Source organism: Protopterus annectens, chromosome 12.part0, assembly GCF_019279795.1.
Source record: "Protopterus annectens isolate FY-2018-M chromosome 12.part0, PAN1.0, whole genome shotgun sequence".
In the NCBI taxonomy this organism is placed as follows: Eukaryota; Metazoa; Chordata; order Ceratodontiformes; family Protopteridae; genus Protopterus; species Protopterus annectens.
In genome coordinates, this window is record NC_056746.1 from 1014945316 (window position 1) to 1014972180 (window position 26865).

General features: G+C 39.9%; 1 protein-coding gene across 4 annotated transcripts in view; it reads right to left on the reverse strand.

The window, feature by feature from the left end:
- BCAS1 (brain enriched myelin associated protein 1) overlaps window positions 1-26865 on the reverse strand; it is a 1015193-nt gene that overhangs the window by 61926 nt on the left and 926402 nt on the right. For 3 of the 4 annotated variants that reach the window (XM_044090037.1, XM_044090036.1, XM_044090034.1), the window contains 3 exons: window positions 21878-22120; window positions 16056-16256; window positions 4951-5016 (listed from right to left, as the gene is read on the reverse strand). In XM_044090037.1, the coding sequence (XP_043945972.1) occupies window positions 4951-5016; window positions 16056-16256; window positions 21878-22120 (510 nt within the window). The remainder of the gene's footprint in view (window positions 1-4950; window positions 5017-16055; window positions 16257-21877; window positions 22121-26865) is intronic. The other variant, XM_044090035.1, reaches the window with a different exon arrangement.

Sequence of the window (26865 nt, forward strand, 5' to 3'; positions counted from 1 at the left end):
TAACAGAGGAATGACAGTAATGGATGAGGGACTAGGCAACAGATATGGCGGTGCCGATGAAGAGTGTAGGTAGAAAGAATGCAGCGTTAAAGAGGTGGAGAAGCATGAGTTACTGCAGGTAAAACTATGTTGGTAACAAGGAGTTATATGCACTACTAGTGAAATGTACCAGAGAGCTGTTTCTAACACCAAATATACTGCATACTGTTATACAAGACAATTTTTGAAGTTTTAAACACCAACTTTTAGATTACTGATGATACAGATAAGTGCAATACAATACAAGAAGATATTAGACAGCTACAAGGAGTTCCCACAGGAAAAAAAAGAAAATATCAGGAACTTATAACAGCAGAGCAACTGTATTCTTATGTAAAGCAGAGCAACTGCACTGTTATGTAAACTTTAGAAAAGCAGATGGACTGTATTGGAGGCACAGAGCACCGAACAGGTAAAAAGCTGATTTGCCCCAGGCAGTGTCAGCTAACAGCATGAATAACAACTAACAGAGGGCACATCCAGTCTAACCAAAACTTAATACAAAGTTGTGATGCCTGAGGACAACACTAAGGATAACTAAACAGTAAAGTAGAGCATATGTGTGCAATAACAGATTGACTTAAAGCAACAGCAAAGGCACAATTAAAAATTTCTGTTTAATTTGGATGAATTTATTTATTTATTTATTTACATTTGTTGACCGGGAGTGTCCGACTAGACGTAGGTCCATTTTCAGCGGAGGCCCGGGGAGAAAAGCTCCACAGTTAAAATAAACAGACAGTAGTTACATTGGATTACATAGCGATTAACAATTTAACATAGCAATTACTTACAATATATTTACAGATGAAGAACATAGTACATCAGTAGACAACTAGAATCTTTATCTGTGAAGTACATAACAGACATTAACACATGTTACAATAAGAAGTTCCTGCTGTATAATAAGTACTATGCTTATGAGCATCTGAGCTTGCTATAATCAAGGTAGTTAGTGGAGTGGAAAGAAAGGTAGTGGTTGGATGGGGTGGGTGATATTAGAGTGGGAGTTGCAAGGGCATAGCCAGCATGTTTTTAGGTGCATTTTTTAATTCAATTCAAAAACATAGCAAAAGCTGTGGTAAAATCTCTTCCTATAAACAGTAAGTTTTTGATTTCAACACTGCCTTTATCAGACATAAAAACACGAACAACATTTTTCTAGTAACGTCTCTGAGGAGAACTACAGCTTACTATTAAAAGTAAATTTTAGTAGAGCACTTGCACAGAGGTGCAGTGGTCAGCACAGCTGCCACATGATGCTTGATTATCCAACCTACTCACTGATTCGGATATCTTCTGTATGGAGTTTGCATGTTCTCCCTGTATCTGTGTGGGCTTTTACTGGAAGCTCTGTTTTTCTTTCATATCTCCAAAACAAACTCTAGGTGAAATGATTGGATATATGACATGTGAGTGATGCATGTCTTATTACAGAGTGGCATCATGTCCATGATGATTTCTTTGCATTACATGCACCGAATACCAAGATAGGCTCTGGCTGTCCTGCAACCATGAACAGAATTAAAGGGGTCTCAAAAAATGAATAAATGATTTTAGCTGAGCGTTTGATGAGACTGTAAAGTGACCATGCCTATGAATTCACTTCAAATGAAGAATAAAGATCACAAAAAAATCACGCAAGGTGATATAATATCCAAAATAAAAAATAAAAAAGTCACCACCATGTCAAATTCCAAGCAAAATGGATGTTTATTAAAACACAAATCCCAAAAAGTCTTAGCACGTTTACCTGTTTCATACAAGCATCATCAAAGTAATTGTTCTTGGCATTAAGTCTCCTTAATACAGTAACAAGCCACCAATCAAAACTAAGTAATTAAAAGCAACCACTTTTAAAGAAACATTACACAGGCTGCCTACCATCAGACTTACAAAACTTAACTGAAGAGTAAACATATTTCTGAGTAAAAAATTGTTGACAAAAACCTTTTAGTTTACTACATGACAGTGTTTAGAAAGAGGAGACATGTGCCGTGTAAGAAGTATCTAGAATACATTAATTACTCTACCCATCAAAGAGCAAACATATAATTTATAATTCTGCTTATAAACAATGATATATATATATATATATATATATATATATATATATATATATATGTATTTATAGTTCCACTTTATAATCTCAAAATACTGAAATCTTGAATTTCAATATCCCGAGACCATAACGTCAAACGTTCCACATCTTGAAACCCCAAAACCGCAAAACACAAAATCACAAACATAAACATACCATACACCACACAACACATACATCATCCAACTCACACTACAACAAACAAAGCACAAACAAGTGCAAAAACGCAAACCAACAAACCTACACTACATATAAGCAGGGGGGCAAGCTCCCCTGCACCCACCCCCCTACTACTCCAAGATCGCACCAAACAGAAAAAGACAGCAAACTCACCACTACACACTCTACAGTACCCTCACACACATCACAAATATACAAACACCACCACTTTCAACACTTAAACACTTATACTTTTACCTGCCTATGCTAACCCACACATAAAACTTCCAAACACACTCACATGCAATCAAACACATACCTAAAACCCAACCAAATACCCATTTACCTTGCATACCAGCTAAATCCACATACTACATGATACATCCTGCACATACTACATCCAGTGTCAAATACTGGAACACCATAACTGCGAATTCAACATTTCTGGATTCGTATTTATGGGGTTTCGGGATTTTAAAAATTCCACTTTATGGTCTTGAGGTAATGAAATTCAAGATATCAGTATTTTGAGATTATAAAGTGGAACTATATATATATATATATATATATATATATATATATATATATATATATATATATACACACACACATGGGTTCACAATAGAATTTCGAAATACTGAAATCCTGAACTTCAGAATTTCAAAATTTCAAAATTCTATAGCCGAAAGCTTTAAATCCCGAAACCCCAGAACCGCGAAATTTAAAATTGCGAACCTACACTACAAATGCACCAAACACATACACATACACACAATGTCCCCCCACAATTAAACATATAATCCTACACTACAGACAAGCAGGGTGACAAGCCCTCATGCACCACCCATGTGGGGTGCTGTGCCCGCCCCCCACTTATATATACTAACTCCAAGATCACACAATCACACACAAAAAGGTATTACACCCACACATTTCACAGCCCCTTGAACACACATCACAGCCACAGCACACACTAACATACACTACAGCCCCTAAACAACACACTTACACATACATGCTTAACTGAACTTACACCTATCCATTCACATACCGCAACACCAGAAGAGCTATTTCAAAATCTCCAAATTTCAGGATTTTGAATTTCACACTTCTGGGGTTTCGCGATTTAAAGATTTTGGCTACAGAATTTTGAAATACTGAAATTCGGGATTTCAGTATTTTGATATTCTATAGTAAACCCATACACACACATACGTATATAATATATATATATATATATATATATATATATATATGTATATATATATATATGTATATATATATATATATATATATATATATATATATATATATATCCATACACACACACATATGAGCTTAATGCAATTTCTTAATGTATATTCCAAAACAATCACAACTTAAGCTACTTCAAAACATAAAATGGGAAATCTTTAACAACAGGATAAATTAGCACACATCAAAACTGTGGTGAGGTAGACAAAATGACAAAATCAAACAGTGCTTCTTCAAAATGTGATATAACTTAACCAAAATTGCCAAAAGAGCTACCAACATGCTCTTTTCCCATCTCCGTTGCAACAGCTGTCTTATAGTAAGGGAGGGAGAACATTTTCAATGGAAGGGAAATAGAGTTCTTCCTCAAAAAATTACCTTTTTTTTCTACCTTTCTTGTTGTTGGACATGTCTTTATGAACAGACTGTTACAAAAATAAAACATCTTCTCCTTCGGAGTAACTGTTTTCCCCAAGTTAGATAAAACATGTTTTGTTGAGTGTGACTTGGTAAAAGCATCTATCTCTAAAGTTTGCCCATCATGGGAACAACACTTTGCCCTATGATGTGCTAACCTTGAGTTGACAAGCTACATTATAAATAGTCTCTTCCTCCTCTGGGATGACAGGAAACAAAGTCACAAACAAAAATTCCTTGTTGTGGCTGTTTCTGTCAAATTGTTTTTTGATAGAGCTTGTTCATCAAAATGGAGCCTTTGTCTTTGATCACAAACTATTTTCTTCATACTCACATCACTGCACTTTCAGTGTTGGTTATTACATTAGGGCCTACCATTTCAGGTTTCTCATTATCCACCAAAGATGAATGGTGAAAGAAATGCTTTATTGTTTGTAGAGGGGTGGGTCACTTACTGGTGTGATTCATTGCATGCACTTTGACAAAGATGTACAGACCTTAGCAGTTCAGCTGTAACAGCAGCAGTAATATAAAATACAACAACCAGTAGGCCATAAACATAACCAGACTGTTTATTCATATAAAGTAACAGGCTAAACCAATCATGCAGGCATTTGAAGAACACATTTACATTTCTGCTAAGCCTTTTAAAATCTAATAATTACATTTTGTCAACAGCAGATTAAGCAAATGGTTGCTCTTCACTATTTCTTTAGCAGGATATATCAGTACGCTTATTAATGACAACAATCCTCATCCCAGTGTTATCACCATTGCAACACCCACTGCCTCATGCACTACATATAGCACTAATACTGCATCATTCTGGTACCGCTCCTCACACCATGATCACAAGCACCATTACACCAGCTTTGCTGAAGTTATAAACAAAGAATCTAAAGACTAAAAGATGTCACCAAAGTGCTTTGTCTGCATGCATCCAAGAGACCCCGAGCACCAGCATGGTAGCACATACTCACTTCACTTCCAGGATCTTTCTCATTTGCATCTGTTGAAGAGGGGCTCTGTACTTCATCTCTGACAGACTACAATGATAAAGAATTAAGCATTTCTCTTATATTTAGGCTCTATGTAACCGGCACATAAAGTACACTGAATAAGCAAGCATTTGGATGGGTCATAGTTAGCAAGACATAATGCTTAAAAATACTTATTTATGCATTTATGCGTGTTTTCTCTCAATACTTGCCAGTTTTCTAATACTATCCACCCTGCTGTGTCTGTGCATGTTCAAGCAACCTGTGTATTCATACTCAGTGTCTGTTTTCAACACCAGTGTATTGGTTTAAAACCATACTCATCTTCAAATTCCATAAAAATGTTCTGATATGGAAGGTGACAAAATAGAGTAGCTTTTTCTACATTGCTATATACCTATACATTGTATGTGCTGTTCTACTGTTCTGGCTTTTGGGGTTTAAAGAAGTTAATAAAGGCTGCCTAGCATGGCCCTGTGGAAATGCTTTACTTTCCATTATTTACCCCTATCTAACTGCTGCTTCTACTGGATCTCTGGATCCTCTGAATCCTGGTTTTAAAGGTATTCACATAGTACAAAGGTCGCCTAGTGTGGTTTTTGGCAGACTCGCCCTAATGTTGGATATTTTCCCTATCCAGAAGCTACTACTCCTGGGTCTCTGAATCCTGGGTTAAATGTAAGCAGGTCAAACATAACACTGCCTGGTGTGGTTTTGTTAGAACGCTTTTACTGTTGGGTACTTTCCCTAAATAGTAGCTGCTTCTCCTGGGTCTCTGTATTCTGGGTTTGAAGAAATACAAGAAAAACAAAGGCATCCTAGCATGGTTCTGGGGATACACTTTACTGTGGGTCTCTTCTTGTGCTGAAGTGTCTATCTTTCCCATGTGTGTGGCTTTACTGCCTTATCGAATGACCTTTATTGCGTTGTTCAATTTCTCCTGAGTGTTTCTCTTGCTATCTTATTACTCTGGGGTTGTTCCTAGCCTATAGTGGGTTTCAAAAACATTTTACTTTCTGTAGCCTCAAGCTCAGCTGTTTATTTGAGAGTGTGTCTGGCTGAAATGTGTTTTTTTTTCTGTAAACTGCATACATGTATTAGTGCACAGTAATTTGTTAACAACCTTGTCATATACCTAGCTGCTTATCTGTGAATGCTTTGGACTGTATGTTTTTTCTTCTTATTCACAGTTGTACCTCTGCTTATTTATTAGCTATATGACGTCGCTGATTTTGCTGTGAATGTCATGTTATCTGTATTCAGCTGTTTACCATTACCCACTGCTACAGTAAATGCCTACCTATGATCATTATTTGCTAAAATTGCCACTGCTTACTACTCTCTAGTACTGTTAATTACCTGAAGCACTCCCTTGTCTTCCCCTTAGTGTTCTCACTCACCCCTATACTCACTACTTACCTCCACCTCTCCACCCTTGACACATACCAGCACTCTCTCCCTTACATCCAGCACACCCTGTGTTCACTCTTTGCTCTAGCCTCCCCACTCACATACCAGTCTTACCTGCTGCCCTCACACACAGACTTTCTACCTACTTACTCAGACAAACTGACCTACTCCAACCCCCATTTACATCAGCTGGTTAACTTGTTTCACTTGTATGTACCTTCCACTGTTGCTCTTTCCCTACCCCTAACCCCTATCTTTCTTTCTTCTTCTTTTTTTCTAGGATAGCAAACAGTCTCTGCAGTATCCTAACCCTGTGGTGACCCTGCCTGAACATGCTACAATCAATTCCCCTATTTGGGTAGTTCCCCTAGAGAATATCAGGAGATACTTTATGTATGTGCAGCCAAGTGAAATTTATATTGTATTTAATACCTGTACTGCTACTCCTGTCCTGGCTGTAAGCTAGCACTTTCTCTGGACCGCTCCTTGGTGTCTGCCTCTTTTCTCTATATCCCGCTCTCTCTCGCCCTGAATCAACCAGCTCTCTCTAGCTCTCTGACAACAGTGCCTTTCCTCTGCACATATCTTTGGTCCCCCATCCCTTCATCTTCTTCTCTACTTTGGGAGCCTGGGCCCTGGTTTGGTACTCTAAACTTCTGCTGTACATCACTACTGACCTACCTTGTCTCTTCCTCCCTGCACCTCTGCCTCCTGCCTTCTCTAACTATTACTTTGTCTAACTTCCCTGGCTTTCCTGAGTGTTTCTAGTAGCTTAGTTTTCTAGGGGTGCATGCCCCACTCCGTTTGACCTTGTTACGCTTGGGCTCTCTTCACTCTCCTACCCCCATTCCCACCCCTACATCAATTACACTTATACTCTCCATTCCCTCGCCTTCCTGCCTGCTCAGCCTCTCACAACACACTTCCTACCAATACTCCTCCCCCATTCACCTCACATCCATCCCTCCCCTTCCTGCCATCCCAGCCTCTCACAACACACTTCCTGCCAGAACTCCTCCCCAACTCGCCTTACATCCTTCCTCCACTTCAGTTTTACTCCCCATACTAACTCTTACTCATCCCCCAACAATGTAACTCTTCCTTTTCTTTGCCATTCCACTACTCTTTCACCTATAGGCCCTAACTTCATTCACTCATACCACTCATACCTCCCCAACCCACTTAAAGGTTCCCCCACCTCTACCGCCCACACTAACCTCTTAATTACTTTCTACTCAGCTATCTCCCCATCACTCTTTAGTATCTCCTTCTCTATGTTTCACAAATATAACCTCCTTCCCAACATACAAATACCCTCAAACCCAAGCCTAAACTCATCTTCCTTCACCTAGCTATTACTCCACTCACACACCTTACAAATAAACTTCTACTCTCTGGTGACATCCACCCTAACCCAGGCCCTCAGTCACTTCATCATTCCTCCAATCCCACCCCTTCTGCTCTCACCCCTAACCATTCCCATACTGACTTACAGCAAACACCTGCACATAAACATCTGCCCATATATTCTATAAATATTCAAAGTCTAACAAACAAGATCTCAAAGCAACATTCCTGGATAGCCCATACAAACCCTAACATCCTTGCATTGTCCGAAACTTGGCTCAAGTCCCACATCACTAACAGTGAAATACTGCCACCAGCTTTCAACATCTATCGTGCAAATAGATCCCCTAAAAAAAGGTGGCGGTGTAGCCGTACTCTACTCAGACAGCCTAAACCTGTCTTCTATCACTATCCCCATCCCCAGTTTCTATCCTGCTGAACTTCTCATCCTAAACTGCCATCTTAACCCACACAACAAATTTGCTGTCACTTCTGTGGGAATAATATACCCACCCTCGAAAATATCCTGTCTTAGTTTAGTCACAACTTAGACTATGAAACTCTCATTCTTGGTGATGTCAATATAGACTGGTCCAAACTTACTACTGACTCACCACAATCCAGCATCAACTTACATGGTTTCCATCAACTACTTACATCCCCCACCCGTTTCAACAAAGACTTATCTTCCAGTTCCACCATTGACTGGATACTCACCAACTCTCCTCACCTCTACCATGGCCCATGTACCCTACCTGTCTCCTTAAGTGATCACCTCCCCACCTCTATCCTTAGACACACCTCCCACACACACAAACCACACCTACTTAGAGATTGTCATAAGCTCTCTAACTTCAATAACACCCAGTTTAACTCCATACTATGCAGTACTGATTGGTCCATCCTTAAACACATCCCTTTTGATGATGCTGTCATTAAAGTCAACAACATTTTCCTAGATACCCTTAATTCCCTTGCTCCCTTCAGGAAAATCAGAATTAAATCAAACCATGCTCCATGGTTCTCCAAAGATACTAGAGCACTAATGCATACCAGGGATAGCATCTGGAAGTTATGGCTTAAAACCAGGCATACTCCCCATCTATGTAAATACAGACAATTATGTAATCTAGTTAAGAAATTGGTCACCAAAGACAAGACATTTTACTACAACTCACCTCAACTAGACAACAGGTCCAACCCCCGCAACTTCTGGACTACTCTTAACAAAATACTTTACCCTGGCAAGCCTTCTAGCCCCTCACCCTATCCCCAAAAAATCTCCTCCTGAAATTGCTACCCTTCTCAACAAACACTTCATTGACACTATCCAAAACCTTACACCCTCAAATACTAATGCTGAAACTATCACTACTACCAACAACCCTCATAGCCAGACTCTCTTCTCATTTAAACGTGTGTCAACTTCCTGCATCAAATCCCTTCTTCTTAAGCTTAAACCATGTTCTCCCTCTATCGATAACCTACCTCCTACATTTCTCAAACTTGCTGCTGAATCTATAGCCTATCCTATATCCATTCTCATTAACAGATCTATACAAGAGGCTACAGTTCCTACTATCTGAAAATCCTTATATATTATTCCACTGCATAAGGGTGGCAACTCCACTGATCAATCTAACTATCGTCCCATTGCTATTCTTTCTCCCATCTCCAAGTTGCTCGAAAAATGCATACATCCACAACTCCTCAACCACCTCCTCCAACACAACCTTCTCACTCCCACTCAGCATGGTTTCTGTCCCCACCACAGCACATCCACCACCCTCCTCTCTTTCAGTCATACTATAGCCAATGCCCTTCATAACAATCAGCTAATATCCTGCCTCTTCCTTGACCTCTCCAAAGCCTTTGACACAGTTTCTCACCCTATACTACTTTCTAAATTATCTAACCTCAACCTGTCTTCTTCCCCCCTAGCCTGGTTCTCCAGCTATCTCTCAGGTAGGCAGCAATCTGTCAAATGGCTCTCCTCCTGCTCTCCCTTTATATCTGTTCCAACAGGTGTTCCTCAAAGCTCTGTCTTGGGTCCCCTCTTATTTAATATCTTTACAAATGAACTATTCACCTCTTGTAGACAATCTTCTCTTATACAATATGCAGATGACTCTACACTCATCTCAATCTCCAGTAGTATCACAGACCTACTCACCCTTACTCAAAACTCCTTTCTATCCACAGAGAAATGACAATTTATGACAATCTGCTTATCCTTAACCCTAAGAAGACCAAGCTCCTGCTCTTTCTCCCCGGCTCTCTTTCCAACCACAATTCTACATTTACCATAACATCCTCTAACAACACAATCATAAAACCTGAACCACTCACTAAACTGTTAGGTGTCATTATAGATGACAATCTCAAATTTAACTTACACTTACTGGAAGGAATAAAAAAAACACGCCAGGAACTTGGCTTGCTCTATCATAACAAAAGATTTCTTACTCCAAATGCTAGACTCTTCCTAGTACAGTCCTTCCTCCTGCCCACACATCTCTACGCAGCCCCAGTACTAACCAAAATAAAAGCTACTACCATGAACAAACTGCAACAAACTTACCACAAAATTGCAAGATTCATTACTAACTCCCCCTACAACTCCCATCACTACCTTGCCCTGAACTCATTACAATGGCTTGAATTCCCTCAACTACTGCTACTTTCTCAATTTCAAGTTATTCACTCCATTCTATACAGGCCTTCATCCTGTTTAGCTCTCACTACTCTTGTATCTACCTATACCCCTTCTAGAACCCTCTGCACATCTAACCACAACTTCTGAATGTAGATCATCCAAAGATGAACACAGGCAAACTACAATATAACTGCTCTATAGCCCACACTTGGAATAAACTTCCTCTGAATATATGCTCCATCATACACCTTGCACACTTTAAAAAGGAACTCAAACTTTATCTTCTCAAGACTAAATTATGTCTCTGCTTAGAACCTACCTGATATTTCCCCTTTATACAATTTGTGCTCCTTCCCTCTGAACTCCTGAAAGCACCTCTACCTTCCTAGAAAGCCTAGACAAGAAATTTGATTCACTTGTATATCACTTGTTTGATCACTTGTATATAACTTATTTGCACATAAAAAAACACATACAAATGAAATTAACTAACTGCACTGTTTTTAATCTTTCTTTTATGTACTTTTATAAAATATGAAATAAATAGGCACGTTTCATGTTCAGTGTCAAAGGCTTCCAAACATACAGCAGTTGATGCGAAAGGCGGTGCATTTGCTAGTAACGGTATGATTTTATACTCATGCAGTGTGCTGTGAATAACTAAGCTGTAGGGATGGTGTGCTTGCATATGCACATAACATTTACTGTTTTCTTCACTGACAGACTGAATAGTTATACACTATAGTGCTCATTTCTCTTTTAACAGCAGTGCAGACTATTACCACTTAGTGTATAGTGACAGGCATACTTCATCTATGTTCGTTCATTGTACCCTAATTTCAAGGAGAATGCTAGTATGAAATGTCATTTTGAGCACGTACTGACATACTTTATCAGCTGTAGCAACACAAATGGCCCTTTTTAAAGAATTATACATTAAAGTGTGCAAAGTTCATTTTCATTTACAAACTGTGTAAATGCAAAGTAACAGAGGATTTTGTATGTTTCCATAGATGTAGAATAAACATAGATATGAGATGTATAATACTGTCTAAAAACAAGGCTATAATAACACACAGAAGCTTCAGGACAAAAACATTCAATTCAGATGACACTATACAACATCATCAGTAGCAAAATGATTTGTTTTAGGTGATGCCATATGGCATAGTTGAAAGAATAATAAAATGAAATTATTTTTTTTATCAGACTGAGTTCTGTATTTAGTGACTGGCTGCTATAAGCATACACTTGGATAATAAACATGAAAACGGCATTATGTTAGTCGTTCAAATTCATATTTAATAAAATGTAAAGAGGGATGTGTTTGTTTACTGTTTATTGGATGCAGAGCTTAATGTTGTAGAGATGGGGTGAGGCCAGGTGCAGATGGACTGCGAGCTGTGCTGATTAAGTAGCTCTAGATTGAAGAGGTCTGCAGATGACAGGCATGAATCCTATAGGCTGCAACAATGTATTAGGTATACAGCCAATAGGATGATGGTAAGCAGCAATGTTGTCAACAGGAATGAAACCGGAAGTCATGTAGTCAGCAGGGATACAGACAACAGGCATGCAGACAAAAGTTCAGACAACATGATTAGGAAGTAAGTGTTCAACAGGCATGCAGGCAATGGGGTCACCAAGCACGCACTGCACAGGTGCAGATGGACAGTTAGCAGATATACGCCCATGAAGGATGCAGTCAGCAGGTGTAACACTAAAAGGTGGGCTGCCTTGGGACATGTGGTGAGCAAGTATGGTATCAATGGGTTATTTAGTTAGCATATTGTTAGGGGAACATGCATACGGTAAACATATTTTGGTGCCCAGTATGGTATACAGCCAGGAAGCATGTGGCCAGTTGCTATATAGCCAGTAAGCATGTGGTCAGGAGACAGGAACCGTCACAAGATCAGTGGGTATGAAGATAAAAGGCACAAGTCAGAGGCAGTTGATCAGAGGATATGTTCAACAGGTAGACAAGCAGTATGGTTGTGGTCAGCAGTTATGCAGTCAGCAGACATGCACATTGAGCACATATTTCACAGGTACAACATCAAAAGTTCAACAGTTAGAACATTACGTGGATAGGTATGCTGCCAACAGGTATGTAGTTAGGGGAACAGGCATATGGCCAGCAAGTTTTTCAGTCCAGTATGCCATGCAACCAGTAAACTAATGGTCAGGAGGGTGCAATGAAGAGTAGATACTGATAAACGACAGTGATAATCAGGAGGTGTAGACATTATGACCAAACTGCACATTGGCAGTTGCCATATCTTCAGTAGGCATGTACCGTTTTGCTAACAAACATACACTCGGCAGTGTGAGAAAATAGTGTACTTCATGGTGCAGTGTAAAGTTACATCAAATGGGAAAATAAAAAAGTCATCAGAGAAAGGAAAAGGTTATCTGCATTTATAATTTAATTTTACCATGTAGTCCAGCACCTCAGGCATAAGCTGCGGAAGGGAGATAGAAGGGATGTGTAGAATATGTAGAAGGGGAGGGTTGTTGAATAAAATGATACAGTCCAGTTTAGCAAAGACCCCCCAAACAGCCATTTATGCTTATGCAGAATGTATGCATATCTCTGTTTATGGGAAAAGATAAAGTAATCATTAAAGATACTTAATTCTTGAAAATAAAAATGCACTCTTACTACATAATTACTCATTCATGGTGGTTAATTGGATATATCTAGCTGGTCTGAGACCATTTTACTGAGGGAACACATGGTGAAAATGTCCACTGTGTGACCCTAGTCATCCATAGAGGGGAAAGGTGATGCAGTTATGTTCAAAAATTTATACCAGAAACAGAGAAAAATATAGCACATTTTAAAGAGCATTTTGAATACAATTTGAATAATACCTTTAAAAGGGATATACAAGGAGATGAAGTATTTATGTACTGCTACAGGCAAACCTAAAAAGACTAGTAGTTGCCAACAATACAAGTTTATTGATGAGTGAGGCCAGGGTTACATGCACAAAAATTGCAAAATCTAATACTTATTGAAAATTTTAATTGTAGCACCAGTCGTATGATATATTTGGCTTGTTGCAAATAATGTAGTTACTTCTACCTTGGAAAAACAAACAAAAAAAAACAGTCTTATAGGTTCATTGGTTTATAGCAGGTTACTAGGCTAGTAGTCCTAGACCCCTTACAAGCCCAGCCATGTTAATCCCACGTTGCCCCAGTTGCCCTTATTAGGTGGATGTAAGATGCAGAGCGAGTCTATGGTCAACATTGACTACCCCTGTCCATGAGAGTCTGTGATGTAGAATATGCAAACATGTTTACTGTGTTGAGAAGATGGAGATGAGTAATACCCCAGCAGAACTTGCACTGAATTTTCTCAGTTCAGCTACTTTCTTTTCCTGTTCACAATTTTAGAAAAAAGTTGATTATGACAAAAGGGGATGGGACTGGAAAAATAAACTAGAACACTGAGAATTAAGTTGGTAGCTGAGAGCAGCTGTAACAAATTCTCCAGGTTTAAATAAATCCATTAATATTAGCTGTATTCATTTTTAAATCTGTGAGTTTTCAGAGTAAATTGTTTTATTTATACAACAAAAATGTACAGAAACAGTTTAGATTTTGGTTAAAGCCCAATTTTTAAATGATTAGTGTTGAACACAGCTAATTGATAATGTATTTTAACAAATTCACATGTTCATTAGAAAGGATCTGTCTTCTGTTATGGACATTGTATATAGTTTGTTTTCTCTTCTTACTATACTGTTAAGTTATTGTGTTATAAAATTAATAAAAATATTTTGGAAAAAAAAGAAAGCATCTGTCTTCTAGTTATGTTTCTTAAGAAATGTATTTTTCTGCTTGTTAACTGCCTTGTTTTAGAAAAAGAAATATATAATTTCACAGTGAGCTGTTACGTATTACTAAACGTAAGTGGTTTTGCTTTCTTTTGGTGGTCTTGAAGACGGAATTGCTTTTTATCTCTGCCTCACTTCAACAAGATTCACTGCGGTGGTGGTGCTGCGGTAGCGTTGTCGCCTCACAGTTAGACGTTGCCCATTCAATTCTCAGTTAGAGCGTCTTCTGTGTGGCGACATGCGTGAATGGGCATTCCTTCGTTGAAGGCTGTGCGTTTGGTCCGGCAAGCCAGCATGTAAAACTCTACTGCCAATCATTAGCGGACCGGAGTTCCGCTGTGGCGACCCCTAACCGGGAAAAGCCAAAAGACACAAACAAACACTTCAACAAGAGTAGGATATCAGAAGGTACAACTGACCCCTGGTGTGCTGCACTGAGAGGAGGATTTCAGAGGATGAAGTGACTCTGGTCTCCCTTCTGCTGTACTGAGAGTAAGATCTGTGCTGCTGATAAAGTTGTCATTTTGACAACCTTTCTAGAAAAGTATGTCTAAAGATTTATTTCAGCTTGACTTGCTTTACTTTTTCATCATCACTCAGAATCAAAGAATATCAAAAAAACAACTGCTAGACAGCAGTTTTTTTTTCACAATGCATTAATATCTATATTTTATGACATATGACTTACTGGACATTACCACATTGCAGAGTTTGAGCATATAGCTATTAATTTGCATATACTTCTTACTTAATTGTATTCTTTGATTTTTTTCTTTTATTTAACTGCATTTTATTTTTTTGTATTTCTTATCTCCTTTGCTCATGTTGCTGTATAATGTTCAATTGCAAACCTGTTAATGTAACTGAAGTTGAAAAAGAAAAATGTAAAAGTTGAGAAAAATCAAAACAAGTTATATTTTATGCAATCTTAGTTCACACAGAAGTCAAAAACTATACAGAATCATAATGATTTAATGACAGCAGAGGTTATGTCTCTTATAGAAGTATATAGTAGCCTGATTTGGAAATGATCCTAGTCTTTAGTGTAAATAACAGCTCATTTTAGCACATTATATCACAAATGCCCTTGCCGTAGTCATGAGCAAGAATCTAAGCCTGTTGCTAAAGCTACTGTATCCTCATATCTATAGTGCTACATCCACAGTGATAGCCATGAATGAACATGCACCATACCCCCTTACCATACAGCACCATTACCCTGGGTACATTCTCTGTTCATTAAAAAGTAAAAAGCCACATGGTCTAATAAGGGTAACTTGAGGAACTTCTCCATGCACTCCACACTGTGTATAGAAAGGAAAGCAGATTTCTAAATCACATTTTGATATGAGCTGAAGTGCTGAGGTACTGAAGCACTCATCCTCCTTACACTGTGAAGTATCACAGCCATTAACCGCTAAAGGGTGGACAGAAGAGTGGCAATGGAAATTGTGGTGTAGACTAAGGACAATCCAATTTTTATGTATTACTAAAATGTAAGGGTGGGGTACAATTACTATTGGATAGTAAATATCATTTTACTGTTAAATTACTACTGCTAAATCCCTATGGGGTAGATTATGTGGACAATAAGCTATGTGGACACATTTCTGTTTAATAATCTCTCTCCAGTGAAGCTAATGTGTTATGTGCAAAATTCACCTACACTTAATCTCAGTTAAACAGAGAGCTATGTTCATGAACTGAGCATTTTACACCTTCATCAACTGCAGATGAAGCCCTTGACTAGTATACATTGACAAGTAAGGGACTTGATAACATGGCTGTATTACCTGCATGTGACATAGATGACATAGCCTACTTACCAGTTGCCTAAAAAATGACATCAGGCTCATCTTCGCTGATTTATTTCCATCTGTTTCTGGTTCTTTTCCTTTTTCATTCGGAGTGGGATCTTGTGTCTGGCTTTTGCTCCTCTCTTTCGTTGATGATAATGCATCTGTTGCAAATTCCACATCTAGGGATTTTATATCAGTGCTTGCTGCTGGTGCAGACTCTGAGCGATCCTAATTTTTGTGGACAGAAAATAAAATAAAATAAAATGTAACCATACTGTACTCTAAAGTGGACTGAATTTGAGTTTGGACTGCATTATCCACAGTAACTGTACTGTACAATTCTGTCATTTACTGAGCAAAGAACGGACACTACATAAGTTATTTTTTAACCAGTGGAGGGATGTAAAGCACAACCTTGATATACTTGTAATAAAGCAGTTAATAACATTAGGCAGACAATCTGGAGGAGTATATTGCAATTTACACATTAGAGAACTTGGGTAAACTTGGTATGGTGGCTGGACTAAATGATGGGAGTGTAAAGGATGTGGTGATAGCCTACATTGGGCAGGGTGGCTGGAATGTCCAGGTGAGTAGGTTAGTCTGGCTAGTAGGAGTGGAAGATGGTGTACTGTGTTTGTTAGCAAAACTACAATTTCCTAGACAATCCAATGTTTGTGACTCCCTGTTTGGGCATGGACTGTGGAGTTCTCCTCTGAGATTTCATTTTTGGTGGAAATGGCAACCACAACAGCATTTACCATGAGACCCTTGCTACAAAACAGCCTATCCTTGGGTAAGACTAGAACCTTGTCTCCACTGCATCAGGTTCCCTCCAGGCCCTCTGGAGCAGGCTGATAGGAGTGAATGGAACAGACAACCCAGGAAGTGAATGGGCTCACTCCAAAAGCCTCGAGAAATACCAACTCCTCCAGGGAAGGGGCTTTGGTAGCCTACATGCCACACTGCTTTATCAACTCAAGTAAGTTGCCAAAAAAGCATCTTCATGAAGGGACTAAAGGGATCCTTCCTCTTCATTGCAGCTGGTACCTTCAGTGAGGGATTCTTCAACTGAGTCTAAATGTTTCTTCTTACATTTGCTGTTCATATGGGCTTCTCAGTGGGGAGATCCAGGAGGGGATACAAAAGAATCCAGGGGGCCCTGAAACTGGGGGGGGGGGTCAAGGCTCAAAGGCAAAGACTGCCCAAATTGATAAGTAGCCAATGAGTTAAAAGGATGAAGAAATTGGGATTGGTCCAACCTAGCTGCCAAGGAACCCATCTCAGAGCAGGAAAGTATCCTATCCACATCATCAAAGATTGATATACAGTCCAGATGGCCAGACCCTGTTCTCTCTGGACCCAAGAACCTAAGCGCGATACCTGTGGCCAGTGCCAACTTGGGTTGACTCCAAAGTAGACATTAGAGTTTAAGTGTTTAATGAGGGCTGGGTCTGAAACCTGCAAAGTTGAACCTGTCCCTGGAGTGTTGGTCCAGTCACTTCAGCTCCAAGATGCAACTGGATCTGATGAGTTGAGAACTTTAAGGATGAAGCCATTGCTTGAGGCAGCTATGCTGTCAGCACCAACATGGGTGAAGGCAATTGAGCTGTCAGTCCTGTGGGCCCCAACACCAACAGGTGGGCTGAGTGAGGAACAACTAACATCAGAGATAAAAGCATCACAGATTCAGCCCTCAGGGCTGAGGAGGAGGGGATGGTCCCTAGATTCAAATGGGCCAGCAGGAAAGAATGCATCATCTGCTCCAGATCTGATCTTTTAAGGCTTCCAACTGACTTAGCAGACCTAGAAGAAGCCATGGAAGCTGGTTTAGGGACTTTCATAATGGGAATATCCAAACCAAAGATCTGGAAGAGACAGGCATGGATTCAAGTAGGGGAAGGAGATGATTCTGGAGAAAACTCAGTAGGGGAAATAGGAAGGAAGAGAGAACTATCGTGACCAAGGAAGATGGAGTCTTCATCAAAAAGAGACTGGTGATGCTGAGGGTAGGGGAGTTAAAAAAGACTCTGAGCCCAGAATCATGATGTCAGGAGATCAGTATTAGGAAAGAGCCAAAGGTATGGCCTTCATTGGAGCCAGAGGAGCCAAAGACCAGTGAATCTTCAGTTCCAGCTGACCCTCTGTTGAGGAATAGAAGCATTTGTGTTACTCGTTTTCTTTGGACATTGTAGGACATTATACTGCTGGAAGATCTGCCTTTCTCCTTTTCATTTTACTTCATCTTCTCTGGCTTCTTCTCTGAATTCTTTGCAGGGGAAGGAGATAAAGAGGCAGAAGCAGCTGAGGGATGGAAGAGACCTTTAAGAACTAAGTTAGTCTTCCTATTAGCCTGGGCTTGAGATTCAAAGGTCAAGAAAGCCTGGCATTTAACATCCAGGTGTGCCATCCTCAAATAATAAAAATCTATCATTTATTCCTTGTGGGGGCAATTTATGCCCACCGCAAAGCACTTTTTGAACCCAGAAGCAGTTTTATCCATCAAGATCTAGTATTAAGAAAACACAACTACAGCAATAATAACAACAATAAATACCAAATACCAAGAAGCACTAAGTTGTACTCAATAAAAAGGGACCAAGCTTTTTTTTTGTTTTTTTTCTTTTTTTTGTTTAAATATTAAATAAGTAAAAAAAAGTGCAGCAATCCACAAATACCAACATACAATCTAACAGGCTACACTAAGAGACAAGCCTAATGCAGATGCTTGCTACTCTAGAAAGAAAAGGCAGAATAGGCAAAAATATCAATAACCAGTAAAATAGCAATCAAAAATGAAATTTTTTCACTTATCATGAAAGAGCTTACTGGACCAAGGTCCATAGGCACTGGCAGCAAACAAGATCTGAGAAGACTCAGTTAGGACAGGTTATTATGGGTAGAGAAGACAGAGCTCTAGGACTGAAGCTTCTGAAAGTGCTGGTTTCAGATCAGACACAGATCTGGTCACCACAGTTTAAGATGGGTGATGGACAGAAAAGACAACATCAGCTCTATAGGGTCACTCCTAGTTTGGTACCCTTGTCCATTATGGACAGAGGCATGATGTAAATACCTGGTCCAGGGTTATGGTTATTTATACTTACTACACAGAGGGTTCTTGCACACACTAAAGGATTATGTCACCCAGACTTATACAAGACATCCGCAAAATAGAGGGCTGTGGTACTAAACTACTCAGGTACGAAACTCACTGGGAATGCATGGCTAGACTGCTAAAGATCCTCAAATATCAAAAGCCTGTTAGGAAACTATAAACAGCAATGCGCTCCAGTGTCAGTGGATGTTTATTGTCAAATCCATAAATTTAGTGATTCTGTCGCTGCCACAAGATGGAATATTAGGCACCAGCAAGTAGGTTGGCCTCTTGATCTTGGGTCATGGTAGATGCAGTGTTAAGTGTTAGCAAAAAATGCTAGGCAGGTTCTCTACTATGAATGAAAATGAACAAATTAATTTAGCTGACTGAAGACTGTATATATTAAAGGGAGCATGTTATAATAGTTCATGCAGCCTGCTTTGTATCTCAAGAGAATAATACTCTTTCCAAGATCCACTATCATCCATTTATGATTTTGGAACACTGCACATTTAAGCAATAAATGAGAAGGATCGAACTAAAGAGTTAGTCAAAAGGGTAGAGCACTAGCCATGGGGTGCAACTGCAAGGGAAGGGTTCAGGACAGAATTATGGAATTACTGCTTCACAGATAAGGAGAAGGATTCAGGAAAGCTCTGCCTGGTGCAGTGGTATAGTGTACATCAGAACAGGTTTTCAGGGATATCTGAGTCAGAAAAAAGGAAAATATATGGTATAATAAGGGAAGGAGAAGTTGTTAGAAGCAGTCTAATATTTAGGTGGATGTGACAAGCCACAAGTCTTCTTTTTTGGTATGTTTGCATATGCATGGCTTCTGTTAAGCTATCTCTGCTGGCAGTATCCAATGAAATGTCCTCTACAACTCTACAGGATACGGTATCACACTAAGCTAGTAAACATCAGAACTGTCACTGTACAGGATACCATCTCTCTAAACTGTGGAAGCTGTGGAATGTTATGCATTGAAGAAGGGTATGTGAATTGAAAGTTCTGCTTTTTGTTTTATTGTGCGTGCTCAATTAAACTTTGTATGTTGGACTTCTAGACTTTTTTCATAGTGATATCACGGTTCTTGCCATTTTGCCTAGAAGTCCTATCACCATCAGAGGATTTACTGTGTTTTAAACTGTGGAAGCTGCTATGACAGACAACATGCTGGCATATATTGATTCTCTATTACAACAAAATGGTGTTCACTGTCTGATTAAAGTGGTTATATCATGTCAGACTGACATGGTGAGTAATCTAATGTGCTGGGATTTCATAAAGGTGGACAATGTGCCTACATAACAGGGGGCAGTCACAGATGCACAAAGCAGACTCTGTGGTTCTGCACATACCTTTGTATCCATTTTTCTTGCTTTGCAGAGCTAGTTTGTGCTTTTGGTAAAGATTTAATTTCCATTTCGGGGATGGGTTCTCACCGCCATAGTCTGTATACATTCCATGAATTCAAAGACAGCTCCAGACAAGTGACAAGTGGAGCACCTCAGGGTTCAGTCCTGGGACCACTCTTGTTTGGCATCTACTTCTCTGAAGTACAGGCCAATACTAAGGGACTCTGGCTAACAAGGTTCGCAGATGACTGCAAACTGGGAGCCATTATTGAATCCCAAAATGATGTGGATACTCTACAAAAGGGCCTTACAGAAACAGATGCTTGGTGCCAGAGCCATGGGCTCAAGCTCAATGCCAAGAAATGTATAGTTATCCCTTTTGGGAAAAAACATGCACCCATGAATTACCACATAGGTGGCAGTACACTAAACACTGAAAGTGTGATAAGAGACTTAGGGACACAGGTGGACAGTGGTCTCACCTTCGATAACCACATTGCTACAACAGTCAGGAAATCCTTCTATGTGGCACACCTCATCACTAAGGGCTTTTCATCCAGAAAAAAGGGGGTCATTGTCTTACTGTACTCATCCCTCATTAGACCCATTATAGAATACAATGCCCCATTTGGTATGTACTTCTCAAGACACCTGCAACAACTGGAAAGGTCGCAGAAATACCTCACTAAAATAATCACAGGCCTAAAGCAGATGCCCTATGCTAACCACCTTAAAAAACTCCAGCTATACTCTGTTGCATATCGTCTTCTCAGAGGCGATCTCTGCTTAACCTACAAGACCATGTCAAACCCAGAGCTGTTGGACATGCTACACTTAAAGAAATCCCAATCCCTCAGAGCCACACGCTCCAGGGATCTAAACCTTGTCATCACAATAAACAAAACATGCTGGAGGGATAGGTTCCTGACCCAGAAACTCCCCAGACTCTGGAACAGACTGCCCATACATGTCAAGCAGAGCTTGGCCCTCTTCAAAAGGAACCTTGACGATTGGATGTGAGGAAGGATATTCACCCCGGGGATCATGTCAGTCCCCCTGCTAGACAGGGGTCCAGGAAATAAATAGTGTGGTAAGAAATAGCCAGGGAATTGTTATGGCTAGGCTTGTTTAGGCCCTAGGGCCGATAGCCTAGTACCAACCTATGAACCTATGAACATGACTATGAATGCTGAGCAACAGGGTTACTGCTATGATCACAATGTTCTGGTGGTGATCATGCCTTTAGTGAGTGGCACTTGGTGTTTTGGTCTGCACTATTTTGATACACAAAACTGATTTGTTTTAAAGCAAATCACTCCACCTGAGTATCAAATATTTTGTTAAAATTACGTATTTGTTCCACTAAAGACAGTATATTAAAAAAGACTGACCTTTATCTTGAACAGCTTGGTGAAAATATTCTGTTCAGGCTCCTTCGATTTCTGGGCTGAGGATGATTCCTGCTCATTGGTTGGGGCGGACTCATTCTTAGGTTCCAGCTGTGCAGCTGTTTCTTGCTGAGGAGCAACAATGATCGGTTTGACATCCTGTTTGGGTGGCTCCATGATCTGTGCTGGTAACGTTTCTTTCTCTGATTTGCCATTCACTGTACTGTCTGCTTGTTCTTTTGCAGCCTGGAAAACACAATAAAATAAACTGAAGAAGCTCTTCGACTTAATCAGTGCTGTGTTTTCATCTTCACAAGGCATGAATACATGATTTTGCAACAGGAATTTGTCCCTCTACCCAAAAAATGCAATTTGTAAGCTGTATTCAATGTGTTTACAGTTTTCTGCTTGCTTTGAAATAGTAACATTTCCTAATGACAAAAGATTTTTTAGCTAATGCTCACCTTTGATTTTTCAAACAACTGTTGTTTGGTAGAGGTGTTTTGAGATGTGACAAAGTTTTATATTGGAAACTTGTGGCACACAGAGTTTGTTAGGAGCTGTACTGTATAAACATGCAGGCAAAGAGATTCCAAAAATATGCATTTATTGTCTTCAGGCTTGAGTGCCAAGAGTTCATAATCTAAACAGCACTATCTTCTAAACTGACAACTGAGATTAAAACAAATTACGTTGCACAATCCATCTGGAAATACAGCACTGATCTCTTCTTGGTTTCTTTAATGAAGGCAGACCTGGGAATTTGTTCTGTAAACCTGGATGGTTCAGAAAGCAACTCTAAATTAAACTTTGCTAATCAAGTTTATGAAACAAAATCATATGTTACATTGACTGGTTGTTGGTCTAATTTTTCTCTTAGCTAAAGGAGGGTGCAGTTTTGGACTTAATTATTAATGATTAGATAAGGACTTACTGGGAACCAGAAAGACTAGCATTTAAAATCCCACAAAACTAAGCATCTGATATTGTCACTGTTCATTTTATCCTTGATACATGAGTCCGTTTACGATATTGGAAGTGACTCAGCCATTACTACACCTCGCACAGGCCAAAATCTCTCGAGCTTCATCTCTACCCACAATCCCCATCCCAATTACCTCAGACCTCGTTTGCTGCTTTTCCAGACAGAATCGTTCACCTCAGCTCTCAAACTAAGTCCATTTTATTAATATTTTTATTAATATTTTATTAATATTTCTTAATATTTTGGGCTTAAGACTATTTCCCTATAATCATTTTTTTTTCTTGCAACAGTCTAGTGTAATTTTACTATCCTTTTCCCCTTCCCATACACTTGTGTAATCGTACTATCATTGTTGATAAGTTTCCCCCTCTTTTCCTGTACACTCTGGTGTAGCTGTAATTATCACTGTTGGTACCCCCCCCCCCTTTCTCTTTCTTTCTCTCTTTTTTTTCTGTTGTAGTGTATAGTGTAGTGATTGTTTCCTGTTTGTTCACTCATAATGGCTGACAAACCTAAAGGGCCTGCTGGTTTTAAAAAGTGACAAAAGTGTGGCCATAAAATTCCTCTTTCAGACACTCATCTTTTATATGTTTATTGCTTAGGGGCCAGTCATATTCAGCAGGACTGCAGGATTTGCCACAGCTTTAGTCACAGATCTCTCAGTGAGAGAAAAAAAATCTTAAAGGGTTTAATTCCATCAGTCTTTGGGGAAGCCATATCTGCTGCTAAGAGTAAATCTGATATTTCTTCCCCTTCCACTGCTTCATCCTTAGAGAAATCAAAAAAGAAAAGCTTGTCAGTTCCATCTTCCCCCTTGGACTGACAAACAAAAAACATAGACCATCAGTTCCACAAAGCACCTTGGATCCAATGGAAGGTCTGTCTAAATCTTCGGTGCCGGAGAAGATTTTATCAGTAGCGAAAACTGTTATGGGTGCTAAAATGCTGACCAGAACTTCTACACAAGTCAGGACATTTTATCTTTGACGCCAACTACAGTGGTGCCAACAGCTCGACTACCTGATTTACAAAGGGAGGTCTAGTTGTCTTCTGTTGATCCTTTTGCTTGCGAATTGCCAGAGGTTTTCTTACACAGACCGAAATCTCGTTCCCAAACCTCTGTCCATTCTACTAAAAGTCTCACAGAGTTTGATGTGGAGAGAATAGTGAATAAGATTCTGTTGGCGAGAGGACTTACATGACTCCAGTCGGCTTCAATCCCTTTGGGTGTCAGAACCGATTCAGTTTCTGTCCTTGTTATTATTCTTCCTCTGACCTCCTCTGATATTTTAGAGATGTCAGCTCTGAGCCTTCCAGAGTCGAATATATCAGTTTGGGAGATATCTATCCCTTCAGAACTGATTATTTCCCTGAGTGTTTTGGCTATGTCAGATCCAGACACCTCCCAGGGTGGCATCTACCCTGTCAGTTCCATGGAGCCGGGGTTGACTTCAGGTTTTTTTTGGAGATAACTCTGCTCCTTGGAGCTTCAGCAGAGTGCAGATTGGCACTGGTTTCTGCTTCAGAGATGTCTTATCGGAGCAGGGAGTGACCATGGTCCTCAGGAAGTCTTTCTCAGTTCCAGGCTCCCTTCCCTCTTTGGAGAGGCAGGCTTCAAGGTAATGGAGTGGGCTTTGTCCACAATGGCCTCTCAGTAGGTCCTTTCCTCTTTGGAGCACATTCCATCCACACGGTCTCTTATTTGACGTGTTTCTTCACTGGGGCCGTGAGTACCTAATCCACAGGATCTACAGATTCATGTTCTGTCTTCTTCTGATACCTCCCCAGACCATACCCTAAGGAGTTTCCTCAGAAGAGAAAGTGCAAGAGGAAGCACTTAGATTACCCTCAGGAGTTGGTCATGAGGACACCGATTCTGATGAAGGGGAAGGGTCCCCAAGGTCACCCCCTGATCATGTCTCCTTTGGAGACATCCTGGAAATTTTAAAGCAGAGAGGTGACTGGAAGTCCCAAAATCCTTCCTAGGAGGACTCGGTGTAACTGCAGACTTTTGGTACTCATCTGTCTACCTCTTGGGTGATACTGCCTGCTGATGAGCTCATCCAGTTGATCTTGCAGCAGGCATGGAAGGCACCAGACACCACTGAACCTACTCCTAAGAGACCAGACAAAATTTTATCTCCCCCAAGGACAAGAAATTCTGGGCTAAATGTCTGTCAGTAGATGCCTTGGTCATGCTGGCTGCCACTAAAAAGGAACTGCTGACAAAAGTTCCTCTATCCATCCTCCCAATATAGAGTCCTGGGTGATGGATAGGTTTGGGAGGGGGTTTACACTTCATTGACCTTCGCCCTAAGGTCTTTGAATTTCCTGGCACATTTCACAAGACCCCAGAGGGACCTGATCAAGGAGTTGTCAGATACCCTCGCAGGAGCTCTTACTGAGGGAGTCCAGGACAAGGTTGCTTCCCAGTCGGCCACTCTGGAGCGTGTGTCTAATTCATCCATGAGGCTCATTGCATATGCAGCCAAAGGGACTACCTGAGTTGTGGGTTCAGGAGTAGCCATTAGAAGACATCCCCTTTCTTTGGCATTACTTGGACTCTGGACCCATTTCCAGACCTTCTGTCACATCCAGATGGACTAATCCATCCCAACATTCTGTACCTCAAGCTGACAGCATGGTTCCTCCAGTTCCATTAGTTGCCAGGCATCTTAACGTTTCGTCCTCAGTACGCAAAATTCTCTTACCATCTCATAAGCCTTCCACCTGGAGACTATACACTAGTATATGGAAAAGATTTACCTTTTAGGCTTGTAAAAAAGATCAAAACTGTTTAAACAATGACCCCGGTGACAACCAAAATGAAAATAAAATAATAAAATCATGGTGTTGCAGACAGAACTCTTCACAACCTTTCAAAGGTATCAAACATTTTATTAAGACATAAAAATGTTTAAAAAAGTATTCATTAAACACTTTCATCCCCTCAGAATGGGTACTTCATCAGAATACATGCCTTCTATTAAATCCAACATTTATAGCCCAATGTGTTGATGACATTACAGCCACACAAATGCATTTAAAGACACAAACACTTTGTTTAAAAAATACAACTTAAAAAACTCTTATAAACATCTATACCATATTTAATGTTGTTATTGTTGTTGTGTCTTTCAGCTTTTCCCAGTTAGGGGTCGCCACAGCGGAACTCCGGTCCGCTAATGATTGGCAGTAGACTTTTATGTGCTGAGTTGCCAGCCCTGACACACAACCTTCAACAAAGGTATGCCCATTCACGCATGTCTCCACACAGAAGACGCTCTAGCTGAGAATCGAACAGGACAACGTCTTACTGTGAGGTGACAACGCTACCATATTTAATACACTTGAAATTAACATTCCTAACTTCATGGAAATTTTTAACATAGCCTTTTGTCCCTAGCTCTCTTAATTAACAGGGGTTTTACACAAATAACTTCATTTAAACCAATACCCTCCCCTGCCAGCAGCTTGATCTACCATTAGACTTCTTTTTCTTCCATTAAATTTCCGTAGTCCCCCCCCCCCAGGTTTAACTAATACTTTCGCTAAGATCCCAAAGAGGAACCCCTGAAAATTCCCACAAGCTAAAGAATGCCTATACAGTACAGTATTATTGTAAAAAATATATTGATCCAGTCTCTGCTTCTATCTAAAGAATTTTAGACTTCTTAGCCTCGCTTTTCGATGCAGAAACTTTCCTTTCTACCATCAGGATTCAACTAGCAGCAATTTCAAACTTTCATGATGGTTTGGAGACCATTCCTTGACTTCCCATAAGCTTTGTAAGACCTTTTTAAGAGGGACACTATTGCTAAAACCCCTTTTAAAGACCCTACTCCCCGTTAGGACTTATGCCTTGTGTTGCAAACCATCACACGTCCTCCCTTTGAACAATTTGCAGACTGTGATTTAAAGATTTTGTCCTGGAAAACATTGTTTTTGGTGGCTATAATCTCTGCTAGAAGGATTTCAGAAATTCAGGCATTATCTTGCAAACCAC